The sequence below is a fragment of the Canis aureus genome, chromosome 14 (assembly GCF_053574225.1).
Source record: "Canis aureus isolate CA01 chromosome 14, VMU_Caureus_v.1.0, whole genome shotgun sequence".
Taxonomy (NCBI): Eukaryota; Metazoa; Chordata; class Mammalia; order Carnivora; family Canidae; genus Canis; species Canis aureus.
Window position 1 is genome coordinate 8,349,495 of NC_135624.1, and position 20,073 is coordinate 8,369,567.

At 31.5% G+C, this 20,073-nt stretch overlaps 1 protein-coding gene across 49 annotated transcripts in view; it reads left to right on the forward strand.

Annotated features, from left to right (window-relative positions):
* The window catches only part of RIMS2 (regulating synaptic membrane exocytosis 2), a 580,692-nt gene that overhangs the window by 392,335 nt on the left and 168,284 nt on the right, over positions 1-20,073 (forward strand). For 12 of the 49 annotated variants that reach the window (XM_077846877.1, XM_077846873.1, XM_077846922.1 and 9 more), the window contains one exon: positions 8,666-8,698. The exons of the other annotated variants lie outside the window; for them this stretch is intronic. In XM_077846877.1, the coding sequence (XP_077703003.1) occupies positions 8,666-8,698 (33 nt within the window). The remainder of the gene's footprint in view (positions 1-8,665; positions 8,699-20,073) is intronic. 49 annotated transcript variants of the gene reach the window in all.

Consider the following 20,073-nt stretch of genomic DNA (forward strand, 5'->3'; position numbering starts at 1 on the left):
AAAGCTCAACAATAATAATAGTACTGTCAAGGCACTATACCAGATATTAGTAATGATTTATTTACAACTTTTGCAGCTAAAAATATTACAACAGCAAGAAGGAATAATAGCATATTATGTGAGTTCAGTAGTCTCTTTAGTTCATTATTTCCACAAATGAATTAAAACGAACCAATTTTATTTTCCTCTCCTTTCTTTTCTTAATTGGAGAGGTATTATTTACTAAATAGAAGACAAAAACTTGAACCATAAAATAAAAGGAATAAAAGGGATAAAAGGAAGAGAAGCAACGGGCAAAGGTAATAAATGGAATAATCAGTCCTAGTTTTAATCAGTAATTGGATGAGAGTACACTGAATATTTTATTCAAAATTTTAGGATGGTGTTTCTGATAGTGATAGTATCTTTAAGATGACTGTGTCTATAGTAACGGTGTTATGTATTTTTATATGGTAACTCAGTTCATCTTACATCTCTAAAACTTATGCTTTAAAATATGTCAGCATAAATGAACTTATTAGTGAGTATTCATTGCCCTCCTGTTGTATGCCAGGAATTGTGGTCAGTACTGAGTTATTTGGGTAAACAACACAGATGCAGCAATTGCCTTCATAGAGCTTATATTCTGGCAAAAATGCATAAATTAAAATTAATTATATTAATGATTAAGTTACCACATCGTGATAGTGCTGTTAAGGAGAAGAATAAGTTGTTTGAGAAAAAGTTATTATTACGTAAGCCTGGAGAGCAAGGAAAAATGCCACAGCATAAATGGCTTATTCTGTGAATTCTATTTTAATAAAACACGTACTGAAAATTTAATAAAATAAGCTGGAATTTACTTTGGAAATTGAAATAGATTGAAATAGGTTGTAAAAAAAAATCTTGCTTTTTAAAAAATTTTCAATAAAGCATCACAATTTATTTGAAAAATAATTATTATCTTCATATATTTAATGGGATTTAAAGGTAAACAGTATAAAATTAATGATTTATGTTATGATTTATATAAAAAATTATTACTGTAAAAATCTTTCCTTGCAATACTGTGTGATATGGGTTATCCTTGGTCATAAACTATTATTTGTTTGTCTTGTTTGCCGTTATATCTGATTACATAAATAGATTTGTGGCCACATATATCTATGTAAATAAATTACATGGAATGTTAAAGTCATGGAACAATGGAATGTTTGGCTAAAAAAATTTTAAATCTCACAATCAAAAATTTTTTTAAATCTCCTAAATATTATTTATTTGTATATTTTCGTATATAGCATATATATTTGTTATCCGAGTCCTCTAATTGAATATAAACTTCATGTGTAAAAGAGGAAAATTAATGTAGAGTACCTTAATGTCATGGTTTAAAATGGTTATAGATTTTTCTATTTTGGCAATTATGCATTTTCCTATATACTAGGAAATTCAAACTGGCCCTGGAAATTCACACACTAAAATGTCATGAGTAAGTATGTAATCTGCTAAGGCAGTAAATACTGTTAAATGTTAGTGTTCCTAACTATTTTTGTTTGTTTCTTAAAGAAAAATGGGCTATGTAGGGAATATTTTTAATTATTGAAACTGAAGTGATAAAATGGGAGGAAAGTAGTTGGTTATCAGGTGAGTGGGGCTAATTACATTTCAGTAACATGTTTTGAGCATGGGCTTAATGGAAGACATGTTTGGAGTCATTCTTTATTTTATATTTAAGTATATCTATGATACTAATAGTCTATTGTAATCACTGTTTAATACATAATTTTCATTCACTAAAATCTAAGATAATATTTTCCATTAATTGTCAAAGAATTTCATCAGAAGATTATTATAGTAAACTTGTGGTGTTAGAAAAGGTTTGTAAGAACTTGAACCCAAATTTGAGACGCAAGGTCAGTTAAGTATCAATAGCATATTTTGTTGTCTCTTTTGTTGCTGTTTTATAAAAATCTGTACAAGAATAAGAGCTGAGAATTTTACCATTTTTAGGATGTATACTAACAACTTGAAAAATCATTTGAAAATTTTATTTTAAATATAAGACTGTAGAACCAGAGGACTAAATGGCATTATGTAAGCTAGAAAATATGTTAATAAATCTTTGGATGAACAGACTAGTATCTGCTTTAAAAAAAAAATCTTGATATTTCAAAACTAGACTGCCCTGAGGGGATGATCAGCAAGAAGGGTGACTTATTTTCAGTATCTCTTACTTAATTGATGGCATGGATTAAGATCCCTGGGAAATATAATGGTATCTATCACATTAGTATCTTAGGTATGAACAAAATAGAAGTATTGTACAAATGATTTTAAACTGCAGGTTTATGGATAATGTTTAGCATAAATCATTAACATCTTCCTCATGTAGATATGACTTAGATTTTGTTTAGGCTTTAAAGTTAGTAAAACATTCTTAACACAAATCAAGGTTATTTGAGTATGGAACATCTGTTGTTTATTTTTTCAATGAACAATCTGATGCTAGACCAGAATACTGTGGTCTATAATGATGCAGTGTTATTAAACACTGGAAAACTTTAATCTGTTGGAATTTATATTTTCATTTTGTGAGTCTATCTGTTCTTATAGTAATTGAAATGTATCTGAGAAAAGAGCATATTTTACATAAAATATGTTATCTCATATTTTACTTAAACTCATCCCACAAAAAACTCTGGTGGGAAAGCTAATTTTAGTTGGGCTGAATGAATGTTTTAGAACTGATACAGTTTCCCAAATAAAGATCTTGGACTTAAATAGTTCAGAATGTACTTTAAGATACAATTTTAAATGATTTGTGATATGTTTGATAATTAATTGATACTACTCATAAAAGGATTAGCTACCTTGATTTGTTATTTTCTAAGTGTAAGATATGCTATATCTAGGAAAATTTTGAAATGACTTAGAAACTCTTATTGTAATTATCCTGACACCATGGTGCTACTTACTTTGCTATTTCTTATCTGGAAAATAAGTGTATGCTTTTCTGGAAAAGTGAAGGCAGTGAAACACTTTGCTGGTTCCTGTATGTTTATACTGTATTTTGGAAATAGAAACTCTTCAAAGTAACAAGCTGTTTATTACTACATACTGCAACATCTTGATGCATAAGCCCTCATTTTAGCATTATGATTTAGTTAACATATTAACCTTTAATTTTTTCCAACATGGACATTTCCATATTGTATTCTTTGTGGATCTATAACTGTGGTGAAGGTAGGGATTTTCTTTCTTCTACTTTTGGATTTATGCTTTATGAAATTTATCTTAAAAAGTAAATATTCAAAGATGTATTTTATTAGTGAATTTAATACTTAACAGTTTTTGAGTATTTTTGATGGTATGGGCTTTGCTTTCTTTTATTTTTGAGTATTTTGACATTTCTTAAGTGTAGAAACAATGTATTTCCATCTAAATCAATAATTTAATTTAGTCTTCTAGTTAGATGCTAATCTAATCCATCTAATCTGGAAAAGAGAATCAAGGTTGTGTTCTTGGCCAGTATTAGAGGCTGGTAAATTCCGGATCATTGTAGAATGAATGAATTTTATTTTTGATAGAAAAAAAGTGACATAAAACAAAGTAATTGATGGAATTTCAGAATTAAATACTATTGATACCTTCAGATGTAAATAATAGCATTCTTTGTTAATGACTATGTTTTCCTATCAATAAACTGAAATTTCATGATTTATAAATTTAGTTGCTTATTTAAAGTTTGTTCCGTTTCCTCTGAACATACAGACAAGCTTACAAGGCCAACCTGTAATTCAGTGACTATCTTTTTTGTGATAAATAGTGTATGTACTTTGAAAGTCAATTAATTTAAACTCCCTCAATACTTAATCTGACTATATGTTTCTTCTCTGTTTAAAATTGCATTATGTATCAGACGTCAAGAACAGAATCAGAAAAAAATAGTACAGCTAGGATTAGGAAAAAAGACATTTAAAAAGATAAACATTTTTATTAGTGAGCTTTTAAAAATAGCAAAATATTTTAAAAGATTTGTACTTTGCATATTTTAAAAGGTAGAAATTATTGTGAATGTTCAATAATTTTATGGTTGTTGACAAAATTATGGAAAATAATAATTAGTTTTAAAAATAAACTCATCACTTGGTTGAGGAATTCTTCAGCAAGATTTTGTCATAGTGGAGAAGTTTTAGTTTGAAACCTGTAAATTTGGTAAACATTTTGTTTTTATATTCTAGATCCATCCTGATCTTTGTATCATTGAGGCTCTCCAAAGTAGTCGCTTATTTAGGTTTCATTTTTAAAGATAACTCTCCTGAGCCCAAAAGGGACATTCTAAGACTCTATGACATTTAAAAAGCCCTTATAAAATAATTCATTTTTAATTATATGTACGTTCTACTATGCTTTTCAAGTATTAAGGCTTCTGTTTCATTGTAAGGAATCTTTTTAACAGAATGCTTGCTCCTGAATGACATGTTTACTCAAGTACAATTACATCTGATAATAGGGCCAATATTATGTCTGTTGTAAATGGTGAAAGTGAGAAAGAACATTAGTTTCAAATAGGTATCATAACACTTGGTAAAAACTGTATTTAAGGATAAATAGGCCTTACATGTACATCTCTTTTAAAAATAAGTCAATCAGATTATTTTCTCGTTCAGCTTGAGATGTGTTAAGTCGAAATATAATAATACTTAATACATTATATTAGCAAGGGAAAAAATTTGGTTTGCATAAAATTTGGCATATATACATTCTTACAAACTTACTTTTTTACCACATAACTTAATGAAAATAGTTATTTTATATATCTATTTATTTTCAGTAGATTTCTTTTTAAGGACCAAAATACAGGACAGCCTGGATGGCTCAGCGGCTTAGCACCGCCTTCAGCCCAGGGTATGATCCTGGAGATCCGGGATCGAGTCCCACCCACATCGGGCTCCCTGCATGGAGCCTGTTTCTCCCTCTGCCTTTGTCTGTGCCTCTCTCTCTGTGTCTCTCCTCTCTCTCTGTGTCTTTCATGAATGAATAAATAAAATCTTAAAAAAAAAAAGGACCAAAATATAGCAGCTTTAGTAGGTAGATATCTAGATAGATAGATAGATGATAGATATTTTATTACTTTGCTGATCAAAACCCCATTCTTTTTATAGTTTGCACCTTGATGCACCTATATTTAAAAATACTTGGCAAAAATAATTTACCATAAGTGATGAAATGATATTATAGGACTTATGAAGTGTTAGTTCTATCTTATAAATGTCTTTTTTTGATGTAATATATGAAAATATTTTAATTCTCCTTTGCTGATATATGGTGGAATGAATAAAAAGTACTGCATATTCCCTCTGCAAAGTCTTTATATTTTAAGTTTAGAGGATATATACTTTCCTTAACTTCTTACTGTCTAATTGGGTAATGGTTAAGGAAGCATTAGGAGTTCTCATTAGAATTGCCATTAAAACAGCACAGAAATGTAGAATGTTCGTGACATGGTAGTAATCAAAGGAAAAGAAGGGAGATAGGAATTGTGGAAGCAGTTGCTCTTAGCTTCTTCAAGGCTTACTGAAGTCTGCAATTCATTTCAATAGTATATGTGAAATAAGTACTTACAGTTTATTGCCATTTAAATAAGACCTGGCTGCTTAAATGATGCTGACTATAATTGTTTCTTTTAAAATGAGGCTATTTTAATACAAATAATAAATGATAACAAATTTTAACAAGGAAATCAAGAAACCCACATTTTTTCTTAATATGTATGTGATATGACTGAATTTTTGAGATTTTTATGATTTAAATGAATGTTCAATCTGCTAATTAAAATTAAGTGATTTTTAAATGAGAATGGTTCTGACTTATTTCCTACTGGTTCATATTCATATAAATGTTGGAATAATGATTTTAATGGGCACTTTCAGTTAGTAGTGAGATCATTGTCAAATCTTTCATTTTCATCCTTTCATATAATATAATATAAATTTTGTTATTAATAAATTAAATTATTGGTGTTGTTAACCATATTCCACATAAGAGTAAAAGCATTAGTGAATTATTTGCATAGTTGTAGCAGTTACCTTTTTTAAAAAGTATTCTAGGGCAACCCCAGTGCTGCAGCGGTTTAGTGCCACCTGCAGCCCGGGGTGTGATCCTGGAGACCAAGGATCGAGTCCCATGTTGGGCTCTCTGCATGGAGCCTGCTTCTCCCTCTGCCTGTGTCTCTGCCTCTCTCTCTCTCTGTGTCTCTATGAATAAATAAATAAAATCTTTAAAAAAAAATAAAAAGTAAATAAAAAGTATTCTAATCAAATACTGTATGATAAAATGTCCAGATTAGGTGCCCACCATGAAATTTTTTTTGTTTTTGTTTTTTCTTTGTTTGACTTTATTTCACATGTTTTTATTGGGTCATATAGCATCTAGTAGAAAGAAAATTGACCTGGTAATCAGGAGACCTCTATTCTATTTCTGGTTCTGCCACTGAACTTGTTATGTGACCTTGGGTAAGTCACTTGAACTCTGCGTGCCTCAGTTATTCTCTGTAAGTAATGAGTGAATGAGGGAAGAAGAATTTTGAATGTTTTGAATCCATATAACGAAGAACATCGCCTCAATGCCATGATAAAATAATTCAAGACATAGGGGTATCTGGGTGCCTCAGTGGTTGAGCGTCTGACTTTGGCTCAGGTAGTGATCCTGGGGTCCTGGGGTCAAGTCTTGCATCAGGCTCCCTGCAGAGAATCCTGCTTCTCCCTCTACCTATGTCTGTGCCTCTCTTGCTGTGTCTCTCATGAATAAATAAATATTTAAAAAAATAATTCAAGTTACAGAAAAATGCTAAGTAGAGAAAGAAGCTTCATTTACTCATGTTGTGTTTACATTTTCTGCAAAAAAATAATTTTTTTTCTCAGAGAAGAAACATATCTAAGCAGTCACTTTATCCAGTTCATATCAATTTCATTTTAACATGCAAGGAAATTATTTTGGTAATATGGTAAATATGTATATAGCGAAGTTTTGCATATGAGAATAATACAAGATATAAAACAATTCAGAATTAATCTGTGTTAAAAAAAAAAGAACTAACCTGTGTTATTAATGTATCTCTGATTTTTCTATCTTCTTTGAGAAGTGGGGAGACTGGAGATGGAAAACAAAATATGGCATATATCATATTAATATTTGGAGCACATTTCAGGAGGATACTACTTTTCCTAGTGGTCAATCCTATAAACATGGTCTGATTTGTAATATAATTATGATGAAATTTAGTGTCCAGTTTGGAAGAGATCAAAATGTACTCAACAATCAAAATGACATTGTTAAGCTGCAAAATGTGTCATGCATTTTCAGTTCTCTATAATTCATACTAGGATTTCTCTTTTTCTTAAGAAAACAAGTTTTGGTCATTTTAGCAATCTTTTCCTATTGGAAAGTTTTCATTTTCTCACCATTCAAGAAAAGAGATAAATTTGTTATGGGAAAGAATTCTCTTAAGAGTTATAATTTCAATATATCGATATTCCAAGTATACTTTCATATATGTTTTTCTATATATCACTCAAAAACTATGACATAACCATTGCAGAAGTGAATTTGGTGTTTTGATTTAAGAATTTTATGGTACCTGATTCAAAACTCAAAACTAAGTATGTAATTAAATAGGGGGTTTTGGGTTTTTATTATAGTGTTCATCTGGGTCAGTCATATTAATGCTCACTAATATCTTTGGAAGAAATTTTTTCCTAGAATGCTGAGTTTAGCAGTTATTTCTTGCTTTCAATTGCTGTATCAAATGTCTTCGGAACTCTACTAGCAGTGGGAAAAGATGTTTCCAAAATGTGTGCCATATATATTATAGTAGATGTTGGATTTTGATGGGCAAGTTTAAATAGAGATGTCAATGATGTGTCACATGGTATCTAAGAATTTTCTGAGTAAATAGGTGTTATAAGGGAATACGATCGAATAAAATTTGCCTAACTATAAGGTTAAGTTGAATTTTCAAGATTTAAGTAAAGCTGTATCTTTCAGCTACTCTTTTTATAATGAGTCTTTTAGTTGTTACTCTCCATAGTATTTTATGTTAATATTTTACTGTAGCGAAATAATTCAGTGAAATACTGGCATCATGGCCCATGTGTGCACTCCTCAATTTGGGAAACGTGAAAGTTATAGAAATTGGTTGGCACCATTTTTAATGTTCTTCTAAAAATTTATTCAATCAAATTCTTTTTTAAGTGATAATTAAAAATTCTAAAAGCATTTTTGCAGATTTTATATGGACTCAGGAATGTCTTGTACAATATGGTCATGCAAGTAACAACAAAGTTTTCACTAATGGTATCTTTCTTCAGCGTCATTGTTCAGGATTGGCTGTCTATAAATAATTGTAAACTTTTGAATCCTCTTTATTTCTATACTAACTTTATTTTTCTGATTCTGCTAATCTATAATAGTTTAACCAATTTTCCATCAGTTCTTCCATATTCTTTTTTTAGAATTTTTTTAATATGGTACGTTTTTTATTATATCTTTCCTACAACTGTGTACAGGATTCTTTCTCACAATGATTTGGGGCCCTTTCCTTCAGTGTCACTTTTTACCTTTTGAGTACATCCACTCACACCCATCTCCTTTGTCTATGTCTGTCCATTACACGATGTGATCACAGAAGAAGTGGACTCCACAAGGAGAAGACATGCAGGTCTGTCTCTTCTACTGCTTTTCTTTATTATTTTTTCATTTATCTAACTTGTTTTAGAAATTTTTACTATTTTTATTCATTTCACAATTTTTCATTTTCCTCTAATATAACAAAATGTTAAATCTTGCAGGCATTTTTATTTTAGGTAGTGGTATATTAACTTTTAACAGCAACTGCTCTAATTAGATTGATAAAAATAAAATGATTAATTTTTATGTAATGTGTGTATAATACACACACATATGTATATGTATTTTTCCATAATGGGTAACTAACTCCAGATCCAAAATATATGTATATGTATATAAATACTATATATATATGCGTATATAGTATTTAGTCAGATTAAATTAACAAATTGATCATATTTCATTCTTCAACTTATTTAGACTTAAACCTTGTTTTCAACTTTATTTTACATAATTCTAAAAGTATTTTATTTTTATCATGAGTTCTGCAATGTGCTACACATATGGAGAACACCAAATATCTAATACATGTCCTAAACAAGCTATGAATATCACTGAAGAGGTAAAATATGTGGGTAACATGCTGATATGTGCCAGTATGAATCCGTCTAGCAATATGGTCTACAAAGCTATAAAGTCAAATAAAATCCATTTCAGCTAAATGCCAGAAGAGGCTTCATGGAAAAAGTAGCACTTAAAATGAAACTTGAACATTCATTCAATATTAATTTATTAAGCACATGTGATATGGTACTATTCTAGGTGCTGGAAATAATAGGACACACAAAATAGATCCCTAACCTTGTAGGCCTTTTCTAGAATGAGTCTGACAGGTAAATGCAATAATATTACAGGTGCTATGAGAAATCTGTATAGAGAGAATACAATGGAATCATAAAGGATGGTATGATCATTTCCACCTTGAAAGTATGGATATTATTCAAGGAAGACTTCATAGAAGAGAAAATATGAATTGAGCATTAAACCCTAGAAAGATGTTGCCCTGGTGTGTAGAGAACATTTCAGGGCAGAGGAAACAATATGGGAAAAATGATTTCAAATAAGTCTAGGCAAAAGTAGGCAGGGGAGGGTTTCTGAAGATAATGTAGGATACTGAAGCATGTAAACCAGGAGAGGAACAAGATCACATTTTTTTTACTAGCTATGTTAAAAACAAAAAAGACTAGAGCAGTACAAGCAGAAAGATCATTTATGAGGCTATTACACAAGATCAGTAAAGGGATAATGGGCTGGCATAAGGTATCTAGCGTAGGAAATTGATATGTAAGAAGTTATATAAAGATGTAGAATCTGTGGGACTTAGTCACTGATACTGTTGATGCAAGAAAAGGAGGAATAATAAAAAAAAAAGAAAAGGAGGAATAAGATAATAATTTCAGGTCACAGAACTGTTTGGATAGATGGTAGCACATTTTGCCAGGATAAGGAGTATAGGTTGAACAAGTTTTAGAGGAAAAATAGAAGAATTCAGTTTGAGGATGGCTTAGGTTTGACATTCCTTTGGGAATTTTCAGGTATGACTATCTAATAGAAGTGATTGAATGTATGGGTCCAGAACTCAACGGTGAAGTCTGGGCTAGCAACATAGAATAGAGTATTAGCATTTAACTGATTCCATTGGAATGAATGGAATTGTCAGAAGCATATGAAGACTAAGAGAGAGCCAAAAATCACATTTATTTACATTTAAGGAGTGGATGAAAGAACAGGAGTCAGAAAACCATGATGGAAAGAAACATTGAAAGACAGTAGAACAAAAGAGAACAGAACTCAAGAAAAGAAAGTGTTTCAAGAAGGGTATAGTCATCAGAAAAGTTGAGGAGAAGGATAAATATTGTTAAATGATAAAAATAACCAATAACAATCTTTGCCTAATTGATTTTAGTCAAGTTGTAGAGGGTGGAAGCCAGATGGAAAAGAAGGAAAGAGAGACCCAAAAGAAGATGGAGAAGAATGTAGACTAGATGAATGAATAAATGGCTTGGGGAAATTATTAAGAGAAGAGTAGCTACCATTAGGGATACAAGAGAGCTCACCAAAGATACAGAGAATGATGATAGTTTAAGTGAAGAACTTAAATTTGTGATGATTGGTTCTCTAAAATTGTGTGATTCACTCATTGGCACACTTCAGATAGTTTGTGGGCAGTTATAGTAAAAAGAAAAAGAGGATAAGGATGTTGAGGGTGGCTGGCAAGTAACGTGTTTAAAGTGATGTCCCTGATGGATTAGGGAAGACTAGACATGTGAAATCATGTGGACTTGTCAAATCATGTTCAGATACAGAGTTTTCCATGAACTGGAAGAGAAGGGGTTCAATGAAAGAAATGGAATTTGTGGAAATGTTCAAGGCCGATGGAGGCAAATGGAGCAAGTTATTTTCAGAGATTGATGTAATAATGCTTAGAATTTTTAGATCTTAGATAATTCCAAGTAATATAAATATACAGATTTGGTCCTGGGAGTGAATTTCTGAATTGGAACATGGATTACACTAGAAATTGGAAATTTGGAAAAGAAAGGAAAGTAGCAACCTTTGATGTTAGAGTTTTTATATATATATTGAAGTCACTGATGCCCTAAGTTTGAGAGTTGAATTTAGGGTCCCACAAACTCTCCAAAGCCTAGAGTTATATGAAGAATAATGCATTCCATTCCAAAGGAAATACGAGTAAGGAGAGAATGATAGAGAAGATAGTAAGAAGAGCTTTAGAGAAGAAGATCGTTTTAGAAAACAGTAAACTTTGAAACAAGCAATTCAGAATGGATTTCCAACTGCTTCATAAAAGTTGGAGGAAGTTAAAGCTTTCAAAGACTGGAGACTGTGGCCAATAGAATAATATCTTTATTAAACGATCATCATAAGAACGCCTGGGTGGCTCAGCGGTTGAGTGTCTGCCTTTGGCTCAGGGCGTGGTCCTGGAGTCCTGGGGTTGAGTCCCACATTGGGCTTCCTGCATGGAGTCTGCTTCTCAGTCTGCCTATATGTCTCTGCCTCTCTCTCTCTCTCTCTCTCTCTCTCATTCATAAATAAATAAATAAATAAATAAATAAACAAACAAAATCTTAAAAAAAAAAACCTATCATCACATATCTAACCAACATAAGTTGGTTATTTTTCTGGTATTAAACATCACCTGTTAATACTCCGAGCCAAAATGTGATGGGAAAATTTCATAAGGCTAATCATTTTCCCGACATATTAAATTGAAGTGTGTATTTTATTTACACCACAGTCAAAAGACCTTCATTTCTGTTAATATGTCCAAGTATGGTCAGTGCAACACAATGCTACACAGTGAATGAAGGGATGGTGTTTGATCACATTTTTGAAGTAGCAAAAAACCTCACTAAGTTTAGCCCTTGTAAGTAATAACCAAGTTTCTTTTACATGAGAAGTAGTTTTATTAGGGTTTATACTTTTCTTCTTACTTTCAAGAAATTTCATATGACAATTGTATTTTTTTTTAGATAATTGTAATATAGATCTTAGACCATTTGAAAGAAAGCTAATGATACAAAAGAGATTTTAAAAATAATGTTTGCTAAGTTCCGTAAAACAACATCTGCTCATGTTTTTCAATTGAAGTTTTAACTACACAAATTTTCAGAATTACTTCCAGACCTGGTCTAGAACATCTAGCAATCTTAATGCTTGTGTAATACATGTTTTACTCCTAAGGAGATCTTAAAAACAAAAGATGTTTGTCAGCCGTATTTCTTATTATTTCCTTAGGTAAATTATTATTTTATAATACCAATTATTATATTATTATGCTAACTCCACATTACATTATTATAATTGGTTCTGTGTTACATCAAGAATTTTTGAAAATATGTTTAAAAATTTCTATTTCAGATTAGTCCATTGGTCGCCAGGTACTAATATTAATTTGAAAAGCTTAATTAACAATTCAAGTTGGATAGATTTTAAACACTTCTTAATAAAAATACAACTGGTAATAACTAACATCTTTTGCATTGTAACTATTTTCTAATTTTTTTAAATTTATTTTTAATTCTTTTAATAAATTTCCAACTTTTTTGAGATATAATTAGTATATAATACTGTGTTAGTTTGAATACATCTAGTTTGGCATCTTGGGGTCATGAGTTCAAGCCCCACATTGGGCATAGAGAGACTTAAAAAAACAAACATTGTATTAATAGTAGTACTAGTACAACACCGTGATTTGAATATGTATAAATTATGATATGATTTCCAAAATAAGTTCCGTTAACATTTTATAATTCTTAAAATAATTACTTCACTTCCTGTTAGGGCTAGCTAAGAGAAATTTTTCAAAATTAATACAATTATAGTATTTTTTAGCATAAAAACAGTTTCTTTTTTGTTTTATTTTTGTGATTATTCTGAATGTTGCCAATTGAGATATGTTCTTCCAAATCTGCATTTCAGTTTTTCTCAGGTTTGCTTGGCATATATGCCATGTTTTGAATGCTATGTGCTTTGACTTGGCATCTTGTTCTACTTGTGTTATATCCTAAAAGGTAAAAAAGAAGTAACATTCATTGTAGGGGAAATTTAATATATCTGTGAATATGTACACATATAAACACACATATCAGTTGTTAGTGAAATTTCCCAAAATCTTTCAGTTATTGATTTACTATCAGTCTTATCATTACACACAGATTCTACCCATTTTTAGGTATCTTCTGCGCATTGATTCTATCTTACTTATATTTAATGGACTTAATATTATTGATGAAAGTGTAAGATACAGATACTCAAGATTTGCTCAGTCATGAGAACTGTAACTCTGTGGTATACTGAAATTCTACTAGAAAATGTAAATCAGTCATTTCCTAAGGAAGCTTGGGATGTCCACTCCGTGTTTAGTACTGTGCTAGCTACCTTAGATGTTACTAGAGACACAGCAGCTCGGAATATTTTATGCACGTTTAACATTTTATTAAGTAATGTGATACCTTAACCAAAGAAGTATCAAATGAAATATGAGTATGTGCATATATATATAAATACATCACATCTATGTGAAAGTTCTTATTAATAAAGTATAATACTTAAGACTAATTCTCTAAGGCCTCTAAGTACACAAATATAAAAGGAGAGTTTAGAAAGTTCTTTGAACTTGAAATAATAGGAATAGCCAAATTTAGAGTAAGAATGGTCTTGAGCATTTCTTCCTTGTGTGGGTGCTGTGAGGGAAATTGGAAAGATATTTAGAATAGATTATTAGAAAATCAATATTAATAAAAGATTAATGAAATAGATTATTAGAATAAGAGTCAAGAGACCTAGGTTAGCTTTAGTTTTGCCACTGACCTGCCTGATCCTAGACACATAATTTCACATCTTTGGGGTAAATGTATTTCACTTTTAAATTGGGAATTGGAATGCATTGTTTTTAAATTCTTTATGGATAGAAAATTCCATCTGCCTTGGAAGATAATCCTAAATTTAAGATGTTACTGCTGAATTCTCAAAGTATTATTCATGCACTCTGAATAATATAACATTCTATTTTACTTGGCCTTTTGTCCACTTGTAAATTTCAGTTATTGAGGAAACTATTTATTCCTATAAGAAATGTTAGCCTGATGGGGTAACTGGGTGATGGGCACTGAGGAGGGCACTTGATGGGATGAGCACTGGGTGTTATACTGTATGTTGGCAAATCAAACTTCAATTAAAAAAAAAAAAAAGAAAGAAATGTTAGGCTGAGAAACAATATTAGGGCACAGATTCTGGAACTAGACTGCCTGATCAGCCCAACCACATATTTGCTGTGTGATCCTGGGAAAGTTACTCTTTGTAGATTTCTCAGATTCCTCCTCTCAAAGACAGGGTTAGTAATAGTATATCAAAGGGTTATTGTACAGATTAAATTCATTAATGTATAATCTGTAAATCACCTAAAAGCAGTGTCTGGCACTTAGTAAGCACTATGTAAATGAAGCTATTATTTTTTATTTTACAAAATACATTAAAAAACCAGAATTTTTATTTTAAGTCGGTGTATTGAAACCCAGGCATTTTGATGTGTGGTCATTCATTCTATGATACAGAATTAGTTATTTATATTATATGCATCACAAATATCTTCCACTAGTTTGTGACTTCCAGTTTAGGACGTAGCTGGCATACAAACCTGTGCATTAGAACTGCTGCACTCATACTGTAGAGCTTTGTCCTTTCTGGGACAACAGAATTGGGTAGAAAGCAAGAACACACACACACAAAAAAAAAAAGAAAGAAAGAAAGAAAGAAAGAAAGAAAGAAAGAAAGAAAGAACACTGAAATCAGATTGGTCTGGATTCTAATCCAGTTTCTGTCACCCACCAGGGATGTGATTTTGGGCTGCAGTTAAGTGTAGAGAGTTTATTATGTTTTAATGAACGCATGAAACAGCTTTTCTTTGAAAAGGGAAGGCCTTTCTAAGAATAAAATAAATTTCTAATTAATGAAATTTAAAAAGAGAGACTTGACTACAGAGTCACGGGTATAAACTTCAGAATCTCAGTATCAGCATGAACAAATTAAAAGGCAAACAACAAACTCGGAAACATTGGCAGCAACCAGAGTATTAAGAGCCTTCACACCTGAACCATTTTGACAAATAAATGATGTAGTTTGTAAAACTCTAATAGAAAAATGGACAAAAGACATGTACAGACATTTCAATAAACAAGAAACTTAGTGGACAGTAGATATATAAAAAACATTTCATTCCAATCTAACCAAATAGATGACTTTTTAAAAAATGAGACACTGTGTTTCATCTGTTTAAAAAACAACACTTTGATGCTGGTGAGAGTGGTACAAGAGTGGCAGCATTGTTTTGTATAACCTTACTAAAAAGTAATTTTTCAGTAGGGATCAAGAGCCTCAAAAACATTCACAGACTTTTGACTTGGTGGAAATAGAGTTCAGATAAAAATGTATGTGCAAAAGTTTCACTAAAGCATTATTTGTAGCAACTAAAAGGATGTTATTGTGAAGGTTGAATAATGGGGGAATGGCTCAATAAATTATGATACATATGCAACCATTTAATTGAATAATTTTATTGACATAGAAATTAGAAACATTTCTGTATTGTATTTTGAAAAAAAATTGAAAGTGATAATGTCTTTAAGGAACCTATTACAGAGTTCTCTCCATACTAGAAAGTACAAATGATAGTGTCTATTAACTATTACTACTGAAAACAATTATACCAAAAATTTCATAGACAGATATGTAATGTAATACACAGAATGTAATGAATAATAAAATTGAGTCTTTATTTAAAATGAGAATATAAATAGGAATAAAAATCCAAAGCAGAGACTATAAAAATCTCTATAAAACAGCCCGATAATATGTAAATTTGTGCTAGATTCAAATCATTTTCTAGGTATTGTAATGACATATTAAACTATCATATAACATAATTGGCTTATATATGGGAGAGTTTATTCCTGAAATTCTTATTCTAGTAGTATAAAGGTATTTCACATCAGAAAAATTTATTTGTTTGACAAATATCTACTAAATATTTTCATTTGCTAGGCCTTATTCTAGGTGCTGGGAACATAACAAGTCTGTCATGGAAATTATATTCTTGGGAGAGCTAATAGTCACTAAACAAATTAAGTTTAGATTGCTATAAGTACTATTATTTAAAATCCTTATGTATTTAGTGTGACTGGGATGGGAAGGCATTATTTTAGATGGAGCAATCCAGGAAATCTTTCTGAAGAGGTGATAATTTAAACCAGGAAAGTAAGAAGAAACAAACTATGCAAAGGAGCCAGGAGACAATAAGTAATTAAGATCAATATATAACAGAGAAAGTCAGGACATTTAAAGTTCAGAAGAGGAGAATAATTTTTGCTATAAATCTTTCTTTTCTAAGAAGACATTAAAGTGTCAGTGATGAATGAATTTTAAATATTGAAGATTTACAGGGAAATAAAGGAATAAGTACAGCTCTGGATGGTAAAGTTTTGATTAAAATATTTTTTAAATCACTTGAGTTGTAAGGAAATGATTATATGTTAGTAATCAAGTTATTTAGTATTAACTTGTACACAATACTTACCAAGTATTGGGGCAGCCCTGGTGGCTCAGCGGTTTAGCGCCGCCTACAGCCCAGGGCGTGATCTTGGAGACCCCGGATCGAGTCCCACGTCAGACTCCCTGCATGGAGCCTGCTTCTCCCTCTGCCTGTGTCTCTGCCTCTCTCTCTCTCTCTCTCTCTCTCTCTCTCCCCTTGTGTATTCTCATGAATAAATAAAAATCTTAAAAAAATACTTACCAAGTATTCATTACACATGGTTGAAGTAAGTTATGATTGTTTTCAGATCGCTTTCTTCCTCTTCACTCACTTAAAAGCTCTATACCTTTATATCTATAATGAAAAACATTGTAATATAAAAGGGTTGGCGTGAAAAATAAATAGGTTTCATACGGTAAGTTGGCATGAATAATGCTACCTTGAAGATAATTGCTAAGGGGATTTAAATTAGATTACAATTTAACTAAAGAGAAGGATGTTATTTGGCAGATGATAGTTTCTTTTTATTAGCCTATATGAAGGCTTCAGGGGATGGAGTATGGGACATGAGAGTAAGGATAAGGAAGGGAACTAATAGTGGGAAAGGCAAAGTTTAATGGAAAGCAAAATGATAAGTAAAATGATTAGATCATTAATTATGTAACATAACTGATGGGGAAATCATAGTTGTAGATTATAAGGTCATGAAGAATGTGAAGGAGGTTGGTAAGCTATTTTAGAGTAAAGGAATGAGAATCAGAAGGAATCTCTAAAAAGCAGATTAAAGATTAAAAATAACCCCCCCCCCAAAAAAGGCCAAAGAGAAGATGATGTAGTTAGAAAGGAAAAAGGGAAATGTTAAAAGGAAGGAATGTTGGGGCAAAAAAAGAATTTAGTAAATTGAGAAGTGTGTGTGCGTGTGTGTGTGTGTGTGAGAGAGAGAGAGAGAGAGAGAGACAAGAGGAGAAAGAGTCCTTTCATGACTAAGTATTTCAGATCTTAAGTTTTGGAAAACAGACCAGTCTCAGGCATCTACTACTTATATGACCTTGTACAAATTTTCTAATAATAAAATTGTGAAAATAGTCTTATTACATACAGTTTTACTGATTAAGGGACATAATCATAATACATGCAAAGCTTTTAGCACAATTCCCAGCATGTGCAAAGTATTACTATTGTTAAGATCTTAACTGTTCAGGAACATTGGTATTAAGTTCTAGAATACAAGCTTTTAACCATGTACTCTTAAAAGCTTTGTTAGGGTTTATTTTCTATGCTTTGATCAAGTGAAACTAAACACTATTGAAAAAAAATAAAACCTAAACAGAAATCTGATCAGGGTAACCTGGCAGGGAGAGTATTGACAACAGAGTGGCACCAGGGAACTTTTTACAGTGACAGAAATACTCTGTATCTTGATTGTGTCAAGGTTGTATGACTATATACATTTGTCAAATGTCATAGAACTTTGCACCTAAATAGTGTGGATTTTAACTTATGTAATATGCCTCCATAAATCTGACTTTAAAAATAACTGAAGGGACACCTGGGTGGCTCAGCCATTGAGCATCTGCCTTTGGCCCAGGGCATGATCCTGCTTCTCCCTCTGCCTGTGTCTCTCTGTGTCTTTCATGAATGAATGAATAAAATAAAACAATAAAAATAAAAAATAAAAATAACTGAAAATACACAAAGTTTAAATGAATTTTTTACTACATTACCCCAATAGTACTAAATATGCTAATAGAAAATTTTATTTGCTCTGACACATCCCAAGCAATTAAAAGCCAAGTCCCATTCCCAAGTAGTTCAGGGGGCATGGAAATAATGGATGGAGTTAGCCTATAGCTTTGTAACACAGAGAGAAAAGATCACTATAGTAGTTGAGCTAGCAAACAAAGGAAGTCCTAAAGCTCTGAATCTAAACCAATGGTCAAGAAACCAAGAAAGAGCAAGAAAAGTGTTTAGGATTGACAGTTGCAAGAACAGGCAAGACATTAGCAGGGAGATTCTGGATATTCTTTGATAATAACTATAAGAAGAACAGATATGAGAAATAATGTTAAATTGTTTTAGACAAACTGAACTTTAGGTACTGATGGGTATCCATCTGGGGATGGCTAGGAGACCATTAGAATGTGAATCCTAAGCTTACAGGAGAGGTAGGAGCTGAAGGTAGGTGCCTTCAGCAGTCAACATTTTGGATAATTAAGTCACTGTGGTATAAATTATTTTAACCATAACTGAGTTTAGTTGTAAGTAAAATGCCAAAATCCATGCTCTTAACCTCAGGAAATGGAGTCTTTACCTGTTACAAGGTAGAGGGTGTAGAAATGTTAAAGCCAAGAAGCTGGGACATGCATGGTGAACACCGTAAGAGAACAATGCTAGATGGCTAGAAAAAGGAGAAAAGGAAGAGAGGAATTCAGAAGGGGAGATTTAATGTCAAAAGAGACAACCTCATTCTAGTTTGCAGTTGTATTTAGGATCTTTGGTGTAACTAGTATCCCCATGTGGGTATTTGAAAGCCTTGTCTCTAGGTTGGGCTGGTCTCTCCTGCTAGGTGTCATCTATCTTTCTCTGAGAGTGATCCTACCTTTGTTTTATTCCTCTTCTCAGTATTGCCAGAAGCATTTCAGGAGATGTCCTTTTCGGGAAACATTTAGGATGCGTTCCTTTGAATTCTGAGGGAATATTAAACTGCAGGACACTAGTCACTATGTAAGGTTATTCTAATTCCCTTCACTGATAACAATTACCATGAGTATCTATGGAAAAGGTTAAACAGCTTGATATCCATTAAAATCTTTATATTTAAATAGTTCCTTTTCTCATTGTAAATAATTATGCCCAATTTAGATTATCCTGATTTGATGAAAAGTATTTATTTTGCCTACATGGATAAAATTCTATGACAACGTGGATTAACTTATATAACTAAAATTAAAATGTACTTTTTTCCCCTTTTATTCACACTACAGCTGCATAAGGTTCACTCATTTTATCCCAGTTATAACTCAAATGTATAATCATTTTCTAGGATGATCGCCAGGGATATATGGAGGAGATTACTATTACACATCTTTTCTCTATTTGTTCTTACATTGGAAGCTTATGTCACATTTGGAATTTACAATGTTAGTTTTATTTTTGTAATTTTAAAAATTTCAATATTAAAAATTTTCTTTTTCTCTATTCAATTTAATTTTCCAAGCACAATTTTACTGTTTTACTTGACTTGCCTTTTGTTTGCAACATGTTATCTCTAAAGGAGATATGAGGATTTTACAACTTTTATGCATACCATCATTAAAAATATGAAGTAAAATATTATATCTAACAACTGTCGTTTATTT